This window comes from Tetrao urogallus (genome assembly GCF_951394365.1).
Source record: "Tetrao urogallus genome assembly, chromosome: 10".
Lineage (NCBI taxonomy): Eukaryota > Metazoa > Chordata > Aves > Galliformes > Phasianidae > Tetrao > Tetrao urogallus.
This window is the reverse complement of record NC_136823.1, coordinates 15762305-15787336: the sequence shown is the minus strand read 5'-3', so window position 1 is coordinate 15787336 and position 25032 is coordinate 15762305. Positions and strand designations below refer to the sequence as shown.

The 25032-nt window shown below is 41.0% G+C and overlaps 1 protein-coding gene across 5 annotated transcripts in view; it reads right to left on the bottom strand.

Moving 5' to 3' along the window:
• Window positions 1-25032, bottom strand: part of MITF (melanocyte inducing transcription factor) — a gene marked incomplete at both ends in the record, with an annotated part of 85054 nt that overhangs the window by 12555 nt on the left and 47467 nt on the right. For 2 of the 5 annotated variants that reach the window (XM_079540515.1, XM_079540516.1), the window contains 3 exons: window positions 1099-1182; window positions 2294-2521; window positions 22937-23183. In XM_079540515.1, the coding sequence (XP_079396641.1) occupies window positions 1099-1182; window positions 2294-2521; window positions 22937-23183 (559 nt within the window). Of the gene's footprint in view, window positions 1-1098; window positions 1183-2293; window positions 2522-3575; window positions 3609-22936; window positions 23184-25032 lie in introns of those variants that run through there. The other 3 variants (XM_079540517.1, XM_079540518.1, XM_079540519.1) reach the window with 2 other exon arrangements.

The following is a 25032-nucleotide window of genomic DNA, read 5'->3' as shown; positions in this document are numbered from 1 at the left end:
AAAAGGAGCTTAAATGACAGTAAAAAATAAAACAAGCAAAACTGATGATTGAAATAGTAGTTTAGGGGGCTTTCTAATCAGCTCAAGAAGGTATGACCAAGAATGAGTAACATTGGCTGGAAGTGAGGGCAAGAAAAGAATCGATATGCACACTCCATCTGAAGTCTTGCAACTAGAATAAAAAACATTCTGCTCAAAATAATAACTAGAAATAAGAAGTAAAATAAAAAAAGACAACTTATCCATTGCTGTTAATTAAAGCTGTTTCTGTCTTCTCCCCCCATAAGTACATAAATTACAGAGAAATGGGGTCTTCCAAACTATCAAGGCAGCAACACATACATGCAATTTTAGGAAAATTGATTTAGAAAGACTTTCTGGAATAAGATCCTAAAGCATGCTTGATAGTGTTATTCTGCTGTAGCACTACAGTTCTAGAAAAGCATTAAGCTTTTTCAGGTTGTTGATGCCTGGAACGTGTTCAGAGGAGGGCAACAAAGCTGGTGAGGGGTCTGGAACACAGGCCATATGAGGAGAGGCTGAAGGAGCTGGGAATGTTCAGCCTGGAGAAGAGGAGGCTCAGGGGAGACCTCATTGCTCTCTATAACTTCTTGAAGGGAGGCTGTAGTGAGCTGGGGGTCGGCCTCTTCTCTCGTGTCATTAGTGATAGGACCAGAGGGAATGGCTTCAAGCTACGGCAGGGGAGATTCAGGCTGGACATGAGGAAGTATTACTTTTCAGAAAGGGTGGTCAGGCACTGGAATGGATGCCCAGGGAGGTGGTGGAGTCACCGAGCCTGGGGGTGTTCAAGGAAAGACTGGATGTTGTGTTGAGGGACATGGTTTAGTGGGAGCTATTGGGAATAGGTGAACGGTTGGACTGGATGATCTCTTAGGTCTTTTCCAACCTTGGTGATTCTATGATTCTATGATTCTAATATGCAAGGATACAGCAGATTTGTAATTTAAGAATTTTTTTTGTCGTTTTACATTCAACCTCTTAAAAACATTACTGGGCCAGTTTAGTATTTATCATCACTTCAAATAAATATTCTCATCAGAAAGCGTTCAGTGCTCCAAGTCCTGTGTCATCCAGTACCTGCATGCATGATGCTCGTGAGTGGGTATTCAGAGCCGGGCACTCACTCTCGACCCTGCTTTGCTCTTCAAATTTATAAAATCCCTGCAGAAATAAAAAGGAAAAAAAGAAAAAAAAAAAAAAAAAGAAAAGAAAAGAAAAAAAAAGCAAAGCATGGATCTGAGTTCATGGCACAGTCTCAGTCCCCAAAAGAGCACAATTTAATTGTTGTCATGCACACACGGGCCTGATGACACAGTAAAGCAAAGCTGTAAATAACTTGAAGAAAAAAATATATATATTTGGGTACAACTGAGATGGAACTTTGATTTTCACTTCTTTTGAGGCCATGGAGCACAAGTACATTCTCTCGCATGTGTGAAAACAATTTTGCAATAAGTGTTTTTCTAAGCTGGATAATGTTTTCCTTTAGCACAGAGTGCATCTGTAATTAAAACTCCAGCATAAAAGCTTGAGGACAAAGGCAGCTCTACAATTCTCTTGTTTGTCAAGATGCAAAATTATGAACATGATTCTTGTAACTGCTGTCATCTTTCACATAATCTCCCTTCTGCACCTGAGCGCATAAAACATCCACCTCATTTTTTGTCAGCAAAGATTAAGACGGAGAATGACTTCTGCGCATAGGCTAGAGAAGTCTCATATTTGCAGCACTGAGCATCAAAACAGCAAATCAGTAACATCTAAGGACGTGTTAGCTGAGATCATCTGGCATCCCAGCTAAGCAAGAGACTCGTTCAGGTTTTACTGCAAAATTTTCTAAAAACTCCTTAACTCCTCACCAAAAAATCTGAACTTTTCAGTTATTATTTGTTATGTTCTTTGCTCTCTCTATAGTGAATGAGCCATAAATAACATTATTCCAGAAAGAGACAGCTTACAAAACTGCTTTGTACTCTCCAAAGGTCAATTATTCATTGTGTGCATCAAGCAAGCGAGAAGAAAAAGTTTTAATAAGCATAAACTAGATAAAGTAGTTCACAGAGGAGGAAGTTACAGACAGTTTTTCTGCCCAAACGTTGTATACAAATGTATTGACCACGGAGACAGGGAAGTAGTGATTGCATTTTCAAGTGAAACAGTTCAGAAAATGAGCCAAACATAACCCAACGATGAGCAAATATGGTTTGAAACAGAAAGAAGGCAGAACGAGATTCCATTTCAGTGAAGAATATACACAGTGAGAGTGCATTACCTCTTTTTCACAGTTGGAGTTGAGGGTGAGCATAGCCATTGGACTGTTGGGTGCGCTGCTTCCAGTTCCAGGCGGCATGACATGATCACCAGGCTGGTTTGGACATGGCAAGCTCAGGGCTTGGTTGGCATGTTTATTTGCTAGAGTGGTAGAGAGGTACTGCTTTACCTGCTGCCGCTGGGCTTGCTGAATATGGTACTTGGTTGGATTCTCAAGGTGAGTCTGCACCTATACGAGGAGTTAAGAGAGCTTTATTGTTTTACAGCGTAATAACATGTGGAACCAAGCTGGCCATATGTTTGTGACACACACCAGCCCAGCAGCATTTGATTCAAAGTACAAACCTGTGCCGCTCCAAGGAACTCAGCGCTTCGCTTATTCACATTCAGTGGCAAAGAATGAGTTTATGAGATAATGTTTCAATAACTGTCTTAATGGTAAACCAACAAGTTCCAATTGCTCTTCTACAATAACAAGACTTATCACTTAAAATCCATGCTTGGGCTTCCCAGTTTACACAGATACTCCAGGAATGGCACTTCTCTGTTTAGACCTTCAGATACACAACACTTATTTTTACACAAATGTGGAGAAATAAGCAGCATAGAAGGACTCGTTTTGCTTGTTGATAGCCACCAACTAAAACCAAATTGGATGAACTGCTGTTACCAAATTTGAACTAAAGAACAAATTACATTATTTAGTTTACGTTCCTTTTTTTTTTTTTTTTTTTTAAATATCAAATGCATTAATTGGAAAAAAAAAAAAGAATTTTTGCCTCCAGATTATTCATCTCTCAGATATATGGCCTAAATCATATACAGTCATTAAGACAACACATTATACAAATACAATGCAAGACAAGAAGTGTCTCAGGTCAAATCAAGCATAATATAGAATATTCCATATTTTATATCTGTAAATGAAACTATCACACTGAACTATTCTCGTTCACCTTAAGTAAGCAAGAGAAGAAAGATCTTTTATTTTTTCATGCAAAAAAATTCACCTATATCTTGGAAACGCTATCATGTTTCTTTTATCATTAACAGCTATATCAAAAGGTAGAGAAACTGAGATAGAATAATACTCTGAAATGTTTTTTGTATTGAAGAGTTCTATTGAAGCAACTTCGATTGCCATTACAACCAACCATGCATGTCCCCCATTCATTTTTGTGGAAGAAATTCAATAAAGCATACTAGACATCAGAGGAAAAGGATTTCCTGTATATTTAAGCCTTCTTAGCAATAGGTTTTAAAGTCTGCAAATAACAACTCACCTGATAATGATTATACTCAAGCATTTCCAGCATAATACTTATACAATTGTGAGAGAAGGACTGCAGTATCCTTTGCTTTATGCTACTCCAGTCAGAGACTCATGCACAGAAGCACCATGAAAAAGCTGCCCCAAACCAGAAGCACTTGAATGCCACTGCCCAGACTTATAGTAACCTACGCTAATTAGCCACGCATGTAGAGAAACAAACAGTTCACAAGAGCTCTTCTTGGAGCCATGCAAGTTTAGCCCTAAGAATTGGTATTTTTTCCCCTGGCTTTGACGTCATGCTTTTTCATAAACATAAAAGGACCTTTTAAGTGATGGGCTATCAAAGTCAGATTGACAGTTCGCTCAAGGCTAACTCGCAATTCATCTTTCGTTCCAGTCATACTAATAGACAATGGTATTTTTCTTTAGCACTAAGGTTAAAAGTTTTTAAGTACAGAGTAGGAACCAACTGAACAAACCCCACGAGCCAACCACAAACCCACCGGCCATGGGGCACACTGGGAAAAGCTGCAGGGCTGCACAGGCCTGTCCTCAGCCCGGAGCCACAGCCACCCATCACCCGGCTTCACACAGGACCTGCAGCTCAGCAGGAGGATTTCAAGGTGCTGAGCCACTTCTTCAGCCTCCCTCATCCTCCACATTAACTCTATCTTACCATACAGCTGGAAGAGGTTTCCCAGTTTAGGAACAGCTGACAATAGGCTAAACCACGTCCTGCACACACCTTCATCCACACTGCCCCATTACTGCCCCCAGTCACAAAACACCCTGAGTTGGAGGGGACCCACAAGGATCACTAAGCCCAGTCCCAGACCTTTCAGCCCTTCCTTATCCTTCCTACCCAACAGAAAGTACTGTGCCAAAGCACAGAGTCACTTCACTTGAGTTATTTTCCAAAGTCTGCTGCACAGCAAAGCATACTCAAGACAGCATTTCTGGAGAGCTTAATCTGATCGCTAAATCGCTACACAACTCAACACACAAATCTGCTGTGATAAGAACAGCACTCACTTTGTTGGTCCCCAGCTATAGAATCAATTTTCCTATCACCACCAGTAAGAGTTATGCTACCCAGATAAATCTATTTTTCACTTTATCGACTCCAAAGATGAAAAATTAAGTTCCAGTAGATGAGTTAATTTCTGTAACTCCTATCTTAGAATGTATTACTTTGACAATAGACCCTGCTCATCTGACAGCATTTGCACAGTCCTCTTCCTCCATCAGGATCAGACATCACTTGTCACCCAGGCAGGATGAGAGCACAATACAGAACAAAACCTGCATCGCTCACGCTCCCAGGAGAAGGACCAGAAAAATTCCAAGATCCAGATGTCCACCAACAGAAGACACCAACTGCGTGTTTTGTGGGTTTTTTGGTTTTGTGGTTTTTTTTTTGTATGTTTGTTTGTTTGTTTTTTTTGTAGCAGGCTGTGCCCCAGGCCTTCCTCTGTCACCTCTTTTCTCCTCCTTTAATCTCCCACATTCTGCTGGCAGATAACACAACCCTCAGTTACCCTCAGTTGCCCTCAGTCCCCGTGCCAAAAAGCACCTGGCCAGGCTTACACTGAGACCCAGTGCACGACATTTGGGCAAAGCTCATCCAGCAGAAGTGTTTCAAGAGAGTTCAGGCCATGCCGATTCAAACTAGGACACAACACCCATTCTAAAGAGCAGACGGTAAAAATCCAAAACAGAAATTAAGCAGCAAAGCTGTGGATTCCCAGCTCTCAACTGGTGAAATATGGCTGCAAGAGACTTCCAGTAATCTGCCGGGATGCCCTACATCTCCCTGGTACCCCACAAGCAGGGAAGGAGCACATCTGAGCTGCCTGAATCACATACATAAGAAGATCCTTCATCAAAAACACCACTAAACCTTTCTGTGAGAGCAAAGCCAAACAACTGAATGCTTCATTTACGCAGAGACAAGCTCGGGCACAGGAACATTGCAGAGATTTAGAGGAGACAGATAACTAAATGAGAGGAAGAATTTTTCCCCTCATCCCCACATTTCTTTATTTTACTTTATTTTATTAAAAGACCATTTGTTTCAAGTAAATTGCCTTAGGACTTTTAGTTAATAATCACAAATAAAATACCTTTTGAACAATTTTCTCCCTTCAATAGAACTTTTTGTTGCTTAGACAGCTAAATGTCACGGGATTTTTAAAAAAGGTTAAAAAATCTGCATTAACAATCAATGATACACAAAGAAAAATGATCTAAAACCACATCCAGCAGCATGTTTTGTAAGGCTTCAGCTAGGCGCACTGCACCAGAAAGCCAGCTCAACATGTGGACCAGCCCTTCAAAGTTACTTTTTAAAGCTGCTTTGATCCATCACATTTGGAGGTGACAAAAACTAACAGCAGCAAACACTTTCCAAGCACCATGAATAGAAACTGAAAGCTGTCCTAACAGGTGCCTCTCATTTCACGAGAAGAAGACTGAGAACAACACAAGAATCAGTGCCTCTTGCATACAGAGAACTTCATTTTACTGTCAAAGCATGTATATCTGGTTAACTCGATTTTGAGCAGCTGGCAAATCAGTCTTAAACATATATAACCATTCCTATGGGTTTTCTTGTAGTGCTTAAGTTAGCTTTTCCTTAAGGCCTCTAATCCAAGTTCAATATTCTGCAAGTAATATCCACCACTGATTGATCTGCTGAAATCTTCAATATCATATACAACCTCAATTATTTCATTAAAATACCAATCATGGGTTTCACTGAAATACCAAGAAGAACACTATCTGGCTCCAAAACTCAACTAGCAAGACAAGTCTCAAAGACATCTTCCCACATACAGCATTCAAATATTAAGCAACAGCTTCACATCTTCCCCTTTAAGGACATCAGTGTTCTAAGTAGCTTCACATTAGAAGTTCAGTCCACTGGCCTTTGGAAACCTTATCACTCGTCCAAGATGAAACAGCTACCTCACTTGAAATATAATCAAAACATAGTTGACAGTATCGCAGTACACATTATTGCCCATAGAGTTACTAAGAATTCAGAAACAGATACATCTATTAAATAACTTCTCTGGCTGCTGTTCTACCATTCCCCCCATCTTTTTAGAGGATATTTGCTCCCTTTTGTTCAGTCTATAATGCAGGTACAGTGACTAGAAGAACACAGACCAGAAAGCCCAAGAAGAAAAGAAACCTGATAAGCTACTTTTATTATTAACAGGCAAAAAGAGTATTTTATCTTAGGACATAGTCAGTGCAAAGAAATGACATCAATTAATGCTTAATAAAACCCCTCTGAACATGAAAACTCAAGGCAGGTACAAAAAGACTATTTAAGATCCAGCAGTATGATTGCAATCTAAGTACATCCAATAGACATCTTCCAACACACAGTTATAAAAATGAAAAGGCACATTGTCCAGAATGAACTGGGAGTTGTTTTGCCCATCACCAAAAATTCCTCTCTGTAATTTGACATTTTCCTCCAAGGGAAAGACATGGAAGCAGATGAAAAGAACAAAGTATTTTGTGAATTAGTATTTAAAAACTGTGCTTTAGATATAGAAGCACATGACAACATTATCTAAAGAAATTAAAGAGAGGTTAACCAATATGCCTAAGACAACTGGAATTGATGTAATTTGCAGGTTAGTGACATGCTAGCTGCCATTTCACAAGTGTGGTCTTCAGACAGAACCTCATCCTTTGAACAGCAACAGTTTTCTGATAGGAAACAAACATTTCTGCTACTTCTGGATGTATGCGCTACATATTTTTATTTTATATACTTTCTAATAGGGAATCAGGAACTATTTTACACTTCAAGACAAACAAATAATTGACTCCATCAAATGCCAGACACCAATAGGTTTCACATACACCACATGCTTTGGAGTGTAAGTGCTTTATGACTAACAGAAAACAGTATCAGCGGCAAGACTGCATCTGAAAAGCAAGCTTGAATTACTGCCAAGGTAAAGAAAAAAATAACATGATTCGAGCACTTCAGATCTGCATCCATTTCTGCCCTCCTTCTCACCTGCACTAGAATCTTTGAGATTGCTTGCTGCACACATTAGGGTGTGAAAGCCTCCCCTATACAAAAGGATAGAAACAAAGCTGTTTCATAAGCTCTCTTGCAAGACCTGCAGGACATTAGCTTACAAGGAAGCAGAACCATAGGACTAGACGTTTCAGTTGCCCGTAAGCCAGTACAGATGGTCTGAAACCACCTCTGTTCCTTATCTTGGAAAGCCTTTCATAGCCAAAGCAATATCATCCACCCTTCAAACAGCAGGACCAACATAAGATTTATCTGGACCACTAACATAGTTCGCTATTGACTTGAAAGAGTCACTTCAGAGAGGTTAAAATGTTTGTCTAACTTTATCTTCCTCCTAAGGTTGCCAAGCACAGTGCCAGCTTTGACCTGCAGTCACATATTTAGAACCTGAACAAGACTATCAAGTTACATGGCACTGCAGTTACTGACTCCATCCTCCCAGCCCCCAGTAATCCCTGCTAGACCTACACACCCCAGCACTCCCAGGTTTCTGGTTCACAGCACGTCTTTAAACTGCTTAACTCTACTGCGCTTCTCAGGGCAGGGAAGAAATACAGAATCGTGACCCCTCTCCTTAGAAGTGTGTTGACAAACTAGAACATGACTTAAAGCAATGAACATTTGTATGTACAAGCAATTCAGAGATCATCCTGGGTGGAAGTATAAAACCCACAGATGAGACAGCACGCATTTAAGGTATACAGAAGGAAGAACATCACTCTCAAATCCCAGAATGCTGTGAGGAGACATTCTGTCCAGGTGAGAAGTGCACTGCCCTATAGCCTCTGTTCTTCTAAGGTTGATCAGCTGTAAACACGACAAATTTTAACCCAGTGAATCTACTTAGTTTTTGCAAGGACTTAACATGTATCGTGCAACACTGACTGCTCAGAAAGCAGATGATATGTATCCTGGGCTCCATCAGAAGAGGGGTGGCCAGCAGGGACACAAGAGTGATTGTCCCCCTCTACTTTGCTCTTGTGAGGCCCCATCTGGAGTACTGTGTCCAGGTCCGGAGCCCCGAGTACAAGACAGACAGGGAGCTGTTAGAGAGGGTCCAGAGGAGACCACAAAGATGAGCAGTGGGCTGGAGCACCTCCCCTACGAAGACAGGCTGAGGGAGCTGGGCTTGTTCAGCCTGGAGAAAAGAAGGCTGCAGGGTGACCTCATTGCAGCCATTTAATACCTAACAGGACAAACAGGAGGGGAATCAACTCTTTGAAAGGGTAGATAACAGCAGGACAAAGGGAAATGGTTTGAAGTTGAGGGAGGGAAGATTCAGGTTGGACGTCAGGGGGAAGTTCTGTGCTATGAGAGTGGTGAAGATGGTGAGGTGCTGAACAGCTGCCCAGCGAGGTTGTGGATGCTCCATCCCTAGAGGTGTTCAAGGCCAGATGGGGCCCTGGGCAGCCTGGTGGCCCTGCCTGTGGCAGGGGGTTGGAGATTCATATCCTCAAGGTCCCTTCAAATCCTGCCATTCTGTGATTCTGTGACTTCACACAGATGAAACTAAAGCTAAGACAGGAAATTTTGCTCAAACAGTATATGATAGCAAAAAAACCAAAGAACAAAAAACTCCACACCAAACAAAAATTGCTTTCTAAAAAATTTCATATCCTCAACACTGATCTTATGAGTTTGCTACAAGGTTTGTGAGAAGTTGCTCTGTTTAATAGCCTACAAGATGCAGTTTCAAGCCAAGACAACTTTACAGTTTGAGGAATATTATCTTCAGCTCTTTGAAGTTAAAGAGGGAGAGTGCTTGATTTATAGGTCTTACAAATCCACAAATCTAGCTTATAAGAATGAAGTTCAGAATACTGCCCACGGGCTACTGGAGTATTTACTTGTAGAATTTCAACATTCAGCGAAGGAATGCAAGATAGAAAGAGATGTAAAGATGGCACTGGATGAAAACTCATTTAACAGCCAAAAGCCACAAGGAAAATCATACTTGTATCTTCCTCTTTTTTTGAATAGAAGTTACTCGTAAACTCAGACACAATTCTTGGTTTATTATATTCAAGAAGCAAAACCTGCTCTGTAGACATGCTGCACATCAGATCTCCACTTGTTGCGCACAGCTAAAAATGATCTAGGTGAAGCTACACTCATTGCTGACACAATTTCAGGGCTGGCAGCATGCTCTCAAGGTCACTTACAAAGCAAATGTCAAGAGCACGTCACTAATCACGATCAACATTTGAAAGCAAAACACTGAAGGTAACAAACACTGCACAGTGCATGCAGTGTCTGGCCTACACCATTAACTGAAAAACCTTCCTTCTGAAACTTGCGTGATTCTGAAAGGACCACTTCTTTTAACAAATTGCTTCGTACCACATTGCTACACAGCACAAAGAACACTTGTTTTAGAAGGCACTTGTTTGGAGGCTATCTGCTTTATGACAGTGCCATGAGAAAAACTTAGCAAGAGAATGAAGATTCTGTTAATTCAAAACGGTTTTATGTGATAAACTGCCCTGAGATTCTACATGTCACAGTTAATAAAGAATTAGAAAGACTCTACTGGGCTCTATAAAACTTTGCCTATAGCCTACAGTGTCTCATGGCAGCCCCAGTATGGAAGTCTTGAATAAGCCAAAGAATAAAGCAGTCTAAATGCATCCATTTTATTCACACTACAAATATGATCACTGGAAATAGTCTAAAATTATTTATAAAAAAAAAAATAGCTGACTTCATTTAAGTGAAGGAAACGCAAGCTGGCTTACCACTAAACTGCTTGATTTTTATCCTTCTGTTCAACGAGGTGCAATGTTATTTATGGCTGTATTAAAATCGACTGGGTTGTAATAAAACAGTTTCAGTAGCTCAGAGCGCTCAATCATCACGCTCAGTAATGTAAGACAATCCAAGTCACCTTCATGCAAACTCAGCTGGCTGCGATCTGAAGCATTCTGCTAAATACCAGAATTGGCATTTTTCTGCTACTTTGGCAAGACACACAAAGATGTGTGCAGGCCTTACCGAGAGGCAAGGCACTACTCCAAAGGAGAAAATTAACCCAATCAGCCAAGTTGATGCCATAGAGCATCAAAACTGAAAACCTGCTCTGTAGGCATTACTTTTCCAAGGGAGCAGAGTGCTCATGTCCCTGGCAGTTCCATTAAGCAATATTACACCTCCTATTTCCTGACATCTCACTCACAGAGAAGGTGCACCTACTGTGATGTCAGCTCTAACAAAAGACTAAAGGTAACAAAAAGAAGAAATCGCGTTTTGTTGTTATTGCACTCTAATTTTAAACCACGGAGAAATGGGGGGGGTGTGGAGGGGGTGTTCAATCTGAGCTAAAAGAATACTGCCATAATACTTCTGTATCACAAAGATGTATTTATGGCAAATAGCTATTACATTGCATGAGCTCACCTCCATACTCCATGAACTTATCCTTGTAACAGCTAGATGGTAGTTATTTCCCGGCTCTCAGGAGAAGACAGACTAGCAGAGGCTCATTCAATAAAGGACAGCAACATTTCAGCCCTTTGAAGATCTCAAGCCTGGCATATGTAAGAGATATAGCATCATGATCTATTTTATAACGACAGAAACAACATCCAGCCACTCAGCCACTTTTGTTACCTTCCCCACACCTGCCTTCCCATGTCTGAGCTGTTGAAAACTCTTCTCCTTGTGTTATTTCACATATGGTAGATAAATAATTCATTACACAGTGGAATGAGAAGCTCTTGTCCACAGAAGTGACCCTTGCTCAGGCCAAAGGAAAGAGAACTTGCAGCACAAGCAGCTGAACTGGTGAAATCTTTTGACAAAAATTCAGCTAGCTATCATTAGCCTTGTTTAGCCAACCGTAACAAGAAACTGCAGTCGGAAGCATTACTTCAACAGATATTGGACAAGAACATTCCCTGTAGGAATATTTAAAGACTGTGAAAATAATGTAATATAAAAAAAAAGATGTCCAAAACTTCTGCATTTCCAGCACATAGACATGCCCTACAAGAACAGCAGCCTTTGCAGCCTTGCAAGGGCCTGTGAGGTCTCAATGCCCTGCTGCAGAGTACTGCTGGTGCCAACTTTCTTTACAGGACATGAACCTGAATTTTATAACAGCGCCACAAATTCCATCTCCCCAAGCACTTTACAGAAAACTCTTTTAAATGGTTTCATCTGAACTTCAAGAAAAAAAGCTCAAGTCAACATCTCACCAGGACAGACACATTCATGATACAAAGCTGGGTGTGTGCTATCAGCCCAGATCTCCAAAGGTTAGCTGCAGGAGGATTGCCAAGAAATTCAGAAGTATTGGTTTTGTCAGAAGATCAAAATGTCTCTTGAGACATCCAGGGCCTCCAGGCTTGGTCTCAAAAGAATCCTGTTTTAAATCACACTTGACCCATGCTAATTTAACCCTCAAAATGCTACCACAGAAACAGAACTATGTTCTCAAAGGGAAACAGACAGTATCTTCTAGTCAAGCCACGTTTATGTGAAAAATATACACATCACTTTTTGCCACTGGAAAATACAGGTAACACTGCATGTACATCACAAAATACCTTTCACTACTGATGGATGATAAGAAGTTTTAGCTACCCAAGCGACAGGATGGAAACACAGCCCAACAGAAGGCAAGCAGGCCCTGGACAATTAGATGGATGTAATTAGAGATTAGATGTGGACTAACTAGATGCTAATTCTCTCTCTCCCCCCACTTTCCTTATCTTATTTTATATTTCAAGTATAAAACCATTTCAGTATATCACTACTTTGTAAGATAGAATAGTTTTTAGAGATCTTAATGCTTTAAAAATGCAAATAAGCTCACACTGAACTGTGTTTCTTTTACATGAAAGTTTGAACGCAGGAAAATTAAAGGGCACTAGGAGCCAGAGCAGATGCCAGCACATCCGTAACAGCCAACAGTGGGGTTGGACACTCACAGCCAATACCCAGGACCCCATAGCTTGATGTACATTTGCAACACAATGCAATACACAGAGCTGTGCAGGGAAATAGCTGAGGATACCACGTGCATTGCAAAGATGTTCACATCAGGCTGGCTCCAGACTGGTCTCACGGGCTGGACTCCTAGTCCTGACTGGAGAGAAGGAGGGCTCCTTGCTTAGTGCCCTCTGACACAAACATAACTAGTATTCATCAGTAAGAATTATCAAACTTCTAGTAAGCAGGGACAATGGGAAATTTACTGCAAAAGCAGGTTGCAAAAGCCCTTCATGCTAAGGGCTGCCAATTCTGCTTCTGCCTTATTCCAGCTGATGCCTAATGCTTATAGACAACTGGAAGCAATAGTTAGCTGAGACATGTCTGGAATTACAGCCACTAGAGAGGGAAGTGCAATGCTAGACTAGCTGTGGTTCTCAAACAGTTATCTGCCCCTACTCCCTGGTACACACTGCATCCAAAGCAGAGAATCTAGATGATCTGCTTGCATCACACTAAGCAATCAGGACGGGTTCAGTCATGGCAGTCTACTAAACTTGTCCTACCAGCTTCAGTCAATGCAGATAAGAGGAATTAATAGCAATTGCTGGAGAAGGTGGAAGCTCAGAGATAAAGGCTTTCTAAAAGCAAGTGCTGTGAGCAACCCGAGCTCAGGCAGAGGCCTTGTCTGGAAGCATTTCTCTCTTTGCTTACATCAAACACTCCTGGGAAAAGCAGAAAGCCAATTCTGAGCAGCAATCCCATAGGAAATGGCACTTAGCACAGAGCAACCACTTGTTTAGTGAGAAGCACTCCAGAGCAGATGGCACCACTCTTCTACCCTCCAAAAGCCAACGTAGATCAGAAAAGCACAAACTCTTTTGAAAAGCCACAGTATCGTGATTAAATACTATTTTTCCTTTTACACAACAAATCATACAGGGCTGAACCCTTAAGGAATACATGAACTTTCATGTGAAAGGAGTCCATTAACTGCTGCACAACGAATGGTGCTTGTGGGCCACGACTCATTTCCTTTTAGAAAGCTTACAATTGCTGCACATAACTGCTGACTCATTCAAGGTCATTTTACTCCTTCCCTGAACAAACTGTTTCTTTGAGTCCCAGACTACCGTGGTATTTCAGAAGACTGTTATTTCAGTAGGAGCAAGGAAGCAGAATTTTGTTAGCTTGTGCTACACTTCAAGGATTCAAAATTACTTCAAACTTCAGCCAGAAGTATTTTTTTCTGAAAGTACTATTTATTGTGAAAATAGCAGGTTGGAGAAAAGATATTATTACATTTCACTGGGTCATTTTAAATAAGCCTACAAAGTCTTTTTAAAGTGCTTTTTACCAACATAACAAATCTTTATATGGATATCAAGTGTATTCCAAGAAGCCTAATCTTCATACAATAATCAGTTAAATAGTAAAATAGCATTAGACTGCTCAACATGAAGATTTCTCAATTAACAAGTTATGATCATAAAGATGACTGCTGCACTGTTTTTAAACTTAGGTCTCGCTTCTAAGAATTTCTTTCGATGGGAGAAGAACCAACTTTGTGTAACGATAGCAGAGCACTGCACAGCTTCAACAAAACAGCCCCAGTCTGCACAAGGCTGCAGCAGCAGCAAGAGAAGCTCTGCTCCACCAGTTTTGAAAAAGAGGGCTTCCAGTCGTTGCCTGTTTATCTCTTTCTCTGAAAACAAATGGAAATTTGCTTCCTAATCATCTGTGAAGTCCACAATGTTTTGGTTGTTTCAACCAGGAATTTCCAGGTGATTTTCAGGAAGAAAGTCTGAAATAAAAGCTTTCATTCACTCAATGTAAACTTCCTTTCACATTCACAGTTCATTTCTGATTTGAATTAAGAGCAGAAATTATTCTAATATCACTGCAAGTGTAGCTTAATACAGTAATTCAGTGGAAGGCCTTTCATCGTAACTAGGAAGAAAAAAAAGAACTCAGTGTCAGAGAAGGAAAAATACCCTGAAATTTGATGTGAGGATTTTCTAGAGGCTACAGCAAGGAACTTGACTCTTTTAAAGACGCTCAGGTGCTCAGCAGCTTCTGAGATCCAAAGCCCCATCCAGCTCCAGCCACGCAGCTCCTTCCCAAGCCGCTGCGGCTCAGCAGTCTGTCACACTCCTGTGCCCTATGATGCCTTTTGGTGAGCAGATATGCCTATGTCATTGTTCAAAAGGAGAGGACAGATGGATAGATATAAGACTTACATTGCCCCAAGACAGAAAAATTGCTCTTTGAAACTTAGTGGGTTTTTGAACACAGAAGACACATTCCTGCTGATGTCAATGTGTTCGTTTTAAGACGATGCTGATTCCAATCAAGTCAAGAACAAGAATTCTGTTGTCAGAAGCCAGAGCTTTCAGTAAACGAGCTGCCTGAAGATGTCTAGTGGCTTTTGGGTTGTATAAGCTACATTAATTGTTGAACACAGAGATATTTGCTAATCTTTTTTTCCAGAAAGTTATGTTATTATAAATTCTTTTAAATGATTTTCTATTCACCTTGCAAAAGGGATGGTGTGCGTAGAAAGAATGGAAAGCAAACAGCAACGCAAAAGCACAGGCTAGCATAACATGCTTGTTTTACCTGGCCTCGGTCCTTAGTCCTAAATGCAACTAGAAATGAAAAGCACACATCCAGCACCGAGGAAAAAGTAGAAGGAAGAAATCTGACACCACCAAGAGCTGGAAGTTACCATGTAGGTGGGAAAAAAAGGTGTCAGCAGTGTCAGAAACAAGCAATGAAGATGATGACATGCACTGGAAATCAGATCAGAGACAAGTACAACATGCTACCATTAAGGATACACAGTCCAACATATAAGCCCCAAACTAGCTAGAAAGAAACTTAACACTAACATTGTCTATAAAAAACAAACACCCAACGAAACACGATTTGTAGCACAAAGCAGGAAAGAATAATACAATCATGTCACACGCAGCTCTGAGGACAGGAAATGTTCAGTGGAAAATGCACTCCTGCTTTATCATTTTTGCTTTTTCTCCCCCCTAAGCATTCAAGTTGCACTTGCTGAACAGGTTTTCTGCTTCAATGGGATGCCAACAGCAGAAATTCACAGACTTTCCACATTCAATCAGTTAACAGCTTAAAGACACCTCTGAGACATTAGTTGGTGGAAAGAAAACACAGTAACACAAACATCATGATCAGAATATCGTGTGAAAGCCAGTTGCTGTCACTTCACTATTAGCCTTCGCCAGAGAAAGGAACAGTCTAGAAAGGCAACTTCACAACCATCTGAAAGCTTTCCCAATAGACGCTCTTGGAAACTGCAATGCCATCTGCTGAGAGATTATGAAAGTGCAATGCAACGAATGACTCCTGGAAGTGTTCTGCAGTTCTTAGAGCTTTTTGTGTACTAGTTTAATTGCTGTAATACCAATGCTGAAACACATGCTGCTTGGGGTCAAGTTCAAAAGGAAAAATTGCTTAAATTGGAAAAATTATCCTAGAGTTTTCAAAGAACTGAAACATCACAGCCTATTGATAATTAAACAAGGCAAAGACACTAAATAACAGAGGTCCACAATACAAATATTGTTCCAAAATGCTGAAAGGATAAGGGTACGATGTGGGATGCCCAAATTATTAATTTGGCCTATACATTCTAAAACATTGGTATTAAATAAAAAACAAAATCTAAGATACTCTATTTTGAGCTCTACATCATTACAAACTTGAAGAACTGGATTTGGGTCGGGGCTGATTATACAACAGATGTATATTAACAAGTCTAAAAAAAAATTGGTTAGTGTGGAACTGGCACCCAATGGAAGTGCTTCTAGGGACAGCCTGCAGGGCTGAGCTGTTACCCCAACAAGCCAACTCTTCCCATGTGTTCAAAAGCAACAAGATAATCTTGTAGTTGGCAACGAAAGAATCGCTGAGAATCAAGGAAATGTATGGTAATGATTCTACAAAGGCCACCATATTATTTAATTTAACAATCTGCCAAGTATGTAAAAATCAGGCGTTTTGTTTTGCTGGGTCACAACGAAAAGTTGTGGAAGCTCCCCAGGAGCAAGCATCAGCCCAGAGCATGCATGGAAGATGAGCAAAGAAGGTGTTGTTCCATAGTTGCACTAAAACAGTATATCTAATTCTGCCCCCAAAGGTACTATGATAAAAGGTGCAAAGGTCTTCTAACTCCTTAACTTCATCTTAACTCCTTCTTCTGATCTGCCAAGTCCAAGATTCAACATCTAAGCAGAATGCCAGCACAGTCTGCTTTTCCACAAGCCCACAACAGTTTCAGGAGTGTTGCAATCCTGGTCTGCCATTAATTATTAACTGAAGATTTACAGTAACAATGGTTTAATTCTTGAAGGCAGACAGACAGACTGACCTAACCAGACCCACTGGCTAGCAACTGACCTTTTGGTTTAAGAACAAGTCGTGAACCTGGCCTCTATCTCAGGGGCATAAAGGGTTAAAGCAACTACTAATTTCCTCAGCTGGCCTACTACTATTGTAAAGTCAGTCTTCAGCCGAATTCCATCAGGCCATGCTTTCTTAACACAAGCTGACATATTCCTCTTCACGATCTTGGAATGTTTTTCTCCTCTCTGTCTCTCAATAGTAGACATTAGAAACAAATACACCCTAAAAGCCAAATGGTAATCCAAACGCAAAGTAATATTTAATAATCTGGGGAAGGAAGGGGGGGGGGGGGGAAGGAATGGAATTGTTTTGTTTTTAAAAAGCAAAATACACTTGCCAGGTCCTTTATAGACAACACAATGGTGGGTTTTGTTTCAAGTTCATAACTCGGTTCTTAAAGTAGTTATAATGAACCAGCAGGCATTATTTTAAATCAACTAGTTTTATTAAATGAGCCAGAAAGGAAAGAGGCAGGGCTAATTACCAACATTCCTTGATGAATTACCTAGCGGTGTGTGGTAAATCTCTGGACGTCTTTGTCTTTATCCCCAAATTTATCCCTTACTTATTTCTCAAGAGGTTAAAGGACATGGGGCTAATTAAGGAACCAATCCAATGACAGACAGAATCATTCAAGGTAAGGCTGGTTTTCTGCTCTTTCAAGCTTTTGCATCTCTGCCTGGTACTTCTTAATCTATTTTTTTTTTTTCCTTAATATTACTGCCAGGGAGGGGGAGGAAAAGTGCTAATCTTGTCACGGTCAGGCAGGTTGAAATTGCCATGCAGTGCTGGGCAAAATGCTACATATTTGTAATTTAGCCAATAAGAAATTCCTTAAGCCTCTCTTGAATGGCAGGAATGTCTCTAGCTTGTCACTTTGAATTCATTCACTATACAGGTTCAGCGTCGCGGAGAATAATGCTGCCAAACTAGCTGAAGAACTGAAATATTTGTGCGTATACATAATGCCTAAAGATTACTTTAAGCAGATCTAAGTTTTCACATTTTAACATTTAATGTCTATCAAAGCTGTCAACAGAGGCCTCCCCAGACCTCCACATGACTCTCCCCGTTCTCCAGCTCCCCGGGGGCTCTGGGCACAGCTTTCTGCCCAAGGAAACCATGGAGGCAAAAAGCACAACTGCACTGAGCAGCACTGCCCCTTTCCACGATCCGAGTTCAACCAGAACAGTGTAGTAAGATGGGTTTTTTAATTAACTTTGGCTGAAAAAGTGCAGCCTGCTACAACCTGCTGCCTGGTGGGCTGCAGAAACTCCTCTGTGCTTCCAGCAGCCACAGCTGTGAGCTCCTACAAAACTTTGAGAAGACTCATTCAGAACTCATCTGCAGTTCCAAAGCAGCTCCTGACACATAATGAGCCTCAGTTTTCCCAAAGCCTGGTAACTCAGACATCAGAAAACACGGCAGAAAGAAAACTTTGAAGAAGTAATAGAACCAACTTGGCAAGTTTCCCTTACCTTTGGAGAGGTTATCATGCTTCATCTTTGTCAGGAGCATTATTTCAAGCTACCAAGTAGATCTGGTCCTTCAGCACACCCATGCAGAGTGCCAATTAAATCCTCACAGCAGCATACTGCCTTGTTGGAACACGCTGCTTGTGTGCAAGGCACCAGCCCTATGAGGAGCAGCAGCTTTACAGCTCCTGCTCTGTTCACTGTGCTATTTTCCCAGAAAACACCCAGACCTGCACATCTGGTAACCTCTGTATTAGGAAAGATTCTACATTTCATGTCTTGTCCAAACTACAGACATTATCATTAGTTCTTATTCTGGAATAGCTTACAACTCACTAAGCAAGCCCAAGAGATGCTTCTACTTACGTAAAGGTTTAGAAGGCAAGGCAGGCTTCAGAGGTTCTGTAGTTAAAAGCTAGTTTTTCCTAACAAAGAATTTGTTGTAGGGTTCAGCTATGCTCACTGGCTCTACAATGCTGTCTCTGTAGTTCACCAAGGCTTGTTCTGGCAAATCACTTCTCTAAGTTACAATTGCAAATACAAGCCATACTTATTTAACATACTGGCACCCACCACTATCTCCTATTGTCAGGTTCGATTAAATTAACTTGGAATCAGATAAGCATTCCCACAAACACACACTTACTGTAGCAGATGCTACCATGCACTTATCTTGACGTCCCATTGTTCCTGTTCTTCAGAACTGTAAGATAGGTCTGCTACACAATGGAGTTTCATGGTACTTACTATACAAGGAGCAATATTTCTAACTGCTCAGCCTTCTCTGATAACAGAAGGACAATATCAACACCATGGGTCACTGTTTGCAATAGAGCATACTGCAAAAAAGATGAGGAGGTGGTATTTTTTGATATACATCCATGATCATTATCACCACTCAGAAGGCATGCTTGGCATTTCAAATACAAAGGAATACAGGGTGTCTGATGCAAAGAGCTTTTCATGGTGGTGCATTTAAAATCTGAATGAAAAATGCCATGAGGGTTAAAGCAAGAGGCCTTAGGAGAGTGTCTGGGTCCAGTATTTGAAAAGATGTTTAAGGAAAACAAGCCACAATGACAACACACAGCAGTCAAGAGCTGTATTTTCAGCACCAAAGGAGCAGTTAACATCCACCATGAGGAAACCCACCTATGCTGCAAGGCAGGACTAATCCTAAGTGAGGTCCTCTGTGACAGATAAATGTTTAAAGTACCCAGCATATTACAAGCATTATTGTACGCCACCAGTGACTCAGCAGGCAGATCACTTATTTTAGAATAAGCTGCTCATAGAGAAAGGAGATGGGGAATGGGTGAGAAGGGAGCATTAAAGCTACCATCAGCAAAAAGCAGCAACAGTAGATGCTCCCCACATGTAAGTGTCAGCTGCCAGGACTACAGGTAAAAAAACAACTCTGTGATAGCAAAAAGTCCAGAAGCAGAGCAGAAACAAAGAACCCCTTGTGACATCCTTCTGCAGCATCACTCCTCAACCACTAGGATATGGATGAGGAAGCTGCTTAGTGATAAATTAGCCTTTATGCCTGTGAAACTAACATCAGTAGTGAAGAAGGACAACTGAAAGCCCTAACAAACCCTCCTCCTGCTATCAGAAGAGATGTTATTTCAGATGAAATAGACCTGCTCCTAGTCCATCTCATAATTACATTTTACAAAGCAACACAAAATTTAAATTCCAACGGGTTATTTCCTACCTTGCCAAGCTACATTACTTAGCAGAGAAATGATGCAATAAGAAGTCATTACTCAATAAAATAAAATCCTATTTATTCACATACCCTTGAACGTAATGACCACATTACGTAACGTAGAGATTCCTATGCAATGTGACATAGGTTTATATGAATTACTCTTTCTGTACTGTTTTAGATGACATCATAAGCATCATGGAAATACAAAATGCAAGCTCATCAACAGTTTCAGCTTCTTTTTATGCTAGTCATCCCAAACTACCATCTTCAGACGTGCAAGTACTCTTCCCCTAATACTGGGAGACATAGGAGACAGAGCAAGTCACACAGTGTAATTACAGAATACAAACAGGAAATTCACCAAGCTGGTTTTTCTGATTGGTTAGGGCTTTTAATGTGATTTTAAGTTCTACAAAAATCAACCAAAGCCAACTACATAAAACAGCCGCTACTTTTGGCGGTATTGGCCTGTGAAGTAACATTGGAAAAGCTCTCTCAAAGGAAACTGCCTCACAGATTAACATTTCTGAAAGACAAAAAGGGCATTTTTACACTATCTCATTCTTTAAGGTCACTAAATCCAGACCATCTGGATATTAGAACTACCACATGTAGTTCCCTATTCATTTAATTAAAAACGCTGTTTAGGCTCATACGGACAATTTGTCTACAGCTAAAAACAACTGAAGTGTAGGAAGCAGCTCCAGGGAAGTGATGTCACCAGCACAGCATACTTCAGGCACAGCTGGCTGGCAGCCTATCGGCACCAGGGAGATCCCCATTTACTGTTAGGCACAACTTCTGAGCCAAGCAGCAAAGCAGCCTCTTGCCTCGTGCACACCAAGAGATGACAGTGATGTGGTTTCACTCCTGCTGCCTGTTAGCTATGTAAATGCAGGTGACAGGCAGTCAGAGGCCGTTTTATTCCATCCGGTAGCTCACATTTCCCCAACCACTACTTCAGTGCACAGTTCTGTTTCCAAAAGGCATTTGTTGCAAGGCATTGTTTTCAATTTACAAACCAGGTAAGCATATATTTGCTAGTTTTTCCCTCTGAGGTCAAGCACATTGCCTTTGGGGCACAAGAAGAGTGCCAAGGAGGTGCCCTCTCTCCTGCCAAGTAGAAGAAGTGGGGACAGATGCTTCCTCTAGGACCCCAAAAGATAAAGATTCAAGTCTGAATCCTTTGCATCCTTCCCTTCTCTCTCATGTGAAGAGGTAGCAGTAAAATGGACAATGTAAACGACTGCTAAAACTTCAAGCTACTGCACACCTAGCATCAGGAAGTACACATGTTCCTATAAGCTTTCAGAGAGATTTAGAATAGGAAAAAAAAAAAAAAGAACTACATTTCGTGTTATGATAAATTAGGATGAAATTATCAAAAAATACAATTATTTAACCAAAAATATTGTGAACAGAACTAACTCATATCACCTACATACCTGCTAGATTCTCACATTGTAACTGGGATTATAACCAAGAAAGAAATTTAGCTACTTCAGGATGCACAAACATTAAAACAAAATAACTTCTCCCAGTCAGTTTCAGACTCTTTGGTATGTGCACATATGCACAAAGTACATGCACTTCCTAAAAAAATTAAATACATAATTGATAATCAGTTTAACTCCTACACTGTGGGTTGTGCTGGAGTATATTCTGGTATTCCTGCAAGTATTGCTAACAGCACTGTCAACACAACACCACAATGCGGATTCAGTAAACGAGAACAACTTGCAACCCCTCCATAAAACAGTCACACTGAGACTGCCTTGAAATACTGAGCCTGCAACTCTGTTTTAAGGTTAAATCTTTGAATATGTATCGCTAATACAGAACAGTGATGGGCAAAACACAAGAACGTACTGCAACCCAATTAACTTATCTGGTAAAAGTATGCTTATTGGCTGAAAAAATTACTAAATATAAAACTGCAATAAGAAGATACTGGAAAAGAGATATTTGCATTTGCATATTTGCAATAATGCAAAGCAAATAGATAACTTTGGAAAATAAATGAAAATTTTACTCTTACAAGATCTATCATATTTTTCCATTACTTTTTATGCTCTTTTATTTTTTATTTTATTTTTCTATTACTCTAAATGAACTTACTCTGAGCAAGAAGTTATCTCTTTTCTTCTAATTGTTCAAGATTTCCCTTTGAGTAATTAGCAAGCTACATCCCCTTTGACAGAGAGATACTAACAAGCTCCTACAGCTTCCAGTAGGACAAGGAACCCAGAGCTACTAACAGCAAACAAGTCATTTAAGCAAAAAAGGATTACCAAGGCTTGTTGCAAGGGGCTGGAAACTCACCGTATTTCAGATTAAGGCTTTCTGGGAAGCCTCTTTTTGCAATGAGTTTTGATTCAATTTTTAAAAGCATACGTATATATTTTTCATTATTTGTAAAATGAAATATTGACTTGAGTATTTATTAATAATTTCTTCCTTTTGAAAACCACTGAGTGTCAGAAAGAGCAGACAATGGCTTCCAATGGGAAAACAACAGAAACAGGAGTTTTGTAACAAAACCTCTTTCCCAAGATCTTCAAGTTTAAAGAAAAAAAAAGGCCACAAGCTAACAAGATTTTCAATCTTGAATACTGGGACACCAAACCAATGTGCAAATCAAGCCGAAGCGAAACTTATTTGCAAGATTTTGGTACTGGAAATATTTCTCCCACATCCCTATTGCATAAAGCCCATTTCGGAGAGTGAGTGCGGAGTGCAGGGACCCGACGTACCTTGAGGACCTCCATGGGTACCTGCGTGGCAGGGGGCAGGCTGGCGGGCACGCTGACGTTGATGGCAGGTGTCTGGCTGACGGGAACTCTCTGTTGCATGAACTGGGCTGCTTGCTGCTTCTGCTGCTGCTCCCGACGCTCCTGCTCCTGCATCTGCTCACGCATGAGCTGCTGCCGTAGCAGGATCCGTGAGGTCATGCTGGAGGAGCTTAAGGGAGGCTTGGAAGCGCCAGGATGCTCGGAATTGCTGTGGGAAGAGCAGAGAGAGATGGCTCAGCTTCTACCAGTGGCTCCATTGATCCCAGCCTCAGGGTTTGCAGAACCGCAGAGCAGAATCCAAACGGAAATACCGCACTAAGACGGGTGCATGGCTGACCTACTGAGGGTACTTAGCAGCTGCGTTGTGCTGCCTTAACTTGACTGCAACCAACCACTTCTAAACACCAATATCCAGCTGGAAAACATGCCTCACTATTTCAAGTTTTACAGCGACCAACCATGAGAAAAACAAGTGATTTTATAGACAGCAGCAGGTACTCATATTCATAATTTTTTAAGTAATTATGTAAAGAATTAATTGCATTCATTGAGAGGTACAGACAGTACTCCAGGTCTAATCATCTAGCTCAGAATAAATAAATCTACCTCTTCCATGAAAGCAGCAACCCTTCCCAAAGCCTGCTGAGCCATTCAGGTTAACACCACCAACTCTGGGCAAGCACAGCACTTTGCTGTAAATGCTGAGACATCTTCTTAAACAATCAATCATTTTGTTCACTCCCAGAAGACTCCATTTATAAGACATTTCTATAAAGTGGAACTCTTAAGGCAAGTAAACACCAATCTACGCATCCTTTAAGGGAAGGGAGTCAGAAGCACCTAGGAAACCATGACTCCATGGACCAAACAGATACACAGCAAGCCTGAAAACCAGCAGGGAAACGCCACCTCTGGCTCCTGAGTTTCAGAGCTACGTGCACAATGCTGCTGAGGCAGCTGCACAGTGCAGCTCAGGGCCCAGCATCCCTCCAGCTCTTATCTCAGGACTGTGGCCACTGAGAGCCTGACCAACAGGAGCACTGCTGAAAGCTTGTGCAGTTTGTTTAGGATCAGTGTTGTGCTCACAGTGAAAATGCAAAAGGAGGATCCATGCTTACTCTCACCAGAGATCAAACTTTGCTCTTCCAGAGCACACGTTCTGGGGGCAGGGAGGGAGCAGAGGGAGGAGACAGCCTCACTATTTAAGACCTGTCAGGTTGAAACATTCACAGAGACACTGATCCTTTTGATAAAACAAGAGAAAACCTTTGTGGTGAAACTAATGCAGCTGTGGAATAATCGCACTAATTAGCTGCTCAAGACAAGTCAACGACTGTGATACTTGCACAAACACCACCCTCCCAATTAATACACAGCATTCTCCCATCAGAACCTTTGCAGCCAGTTTCCTGGCTACTCCGCATCTGAGCAAACATCAGAGCCACTCAGAGTCCCCGTCCAGCTTGGAAACGTGCATTTCCCTAACCAGGAGAATTACAGAGCTCCAAAAAGGTCTCCAAATCATTCTGATTGTATACATCCAACCAGTAAAACAAAACAAAACGATATTGTGCCTGCACCCCCCAGTATAGGTATATTTATGGACTATATACATGTATAACTGAAGTGCCAACATTTCCTCCCTGCACTCCCAATGGTTCTGCTCGCACACCTCACTTTAATGGTCCACTGTTACAGATAAGCACAAAACAAGTGCTGAAATACTGCTTTTAAGGAAGGACTCATTCCTCACATTAAATAAAAACTTTGTGTCAGTTTAAGCACACTTCTCATTAGGGTACTATTGGCATTTTTTACAGACACCTAATGCTGCAAAGTTGATAACCCAACAGTTCCTGCCAGCTTCTCTTGTTCTGAACTGCTTCTCTGCCTAACAAAGCCCAGAGTAATAAAACCACCTCAGCAGCTACTTCTTGTATCTAAAATTTTAGGGAACACAAGGGATTTCTACTGCATTTCCAATAGTCCCTGTGAGGACCTCCCTCAGATGATTACTGTACTCATGTCACATGGCTCTACAGCCATCCCTACAACTT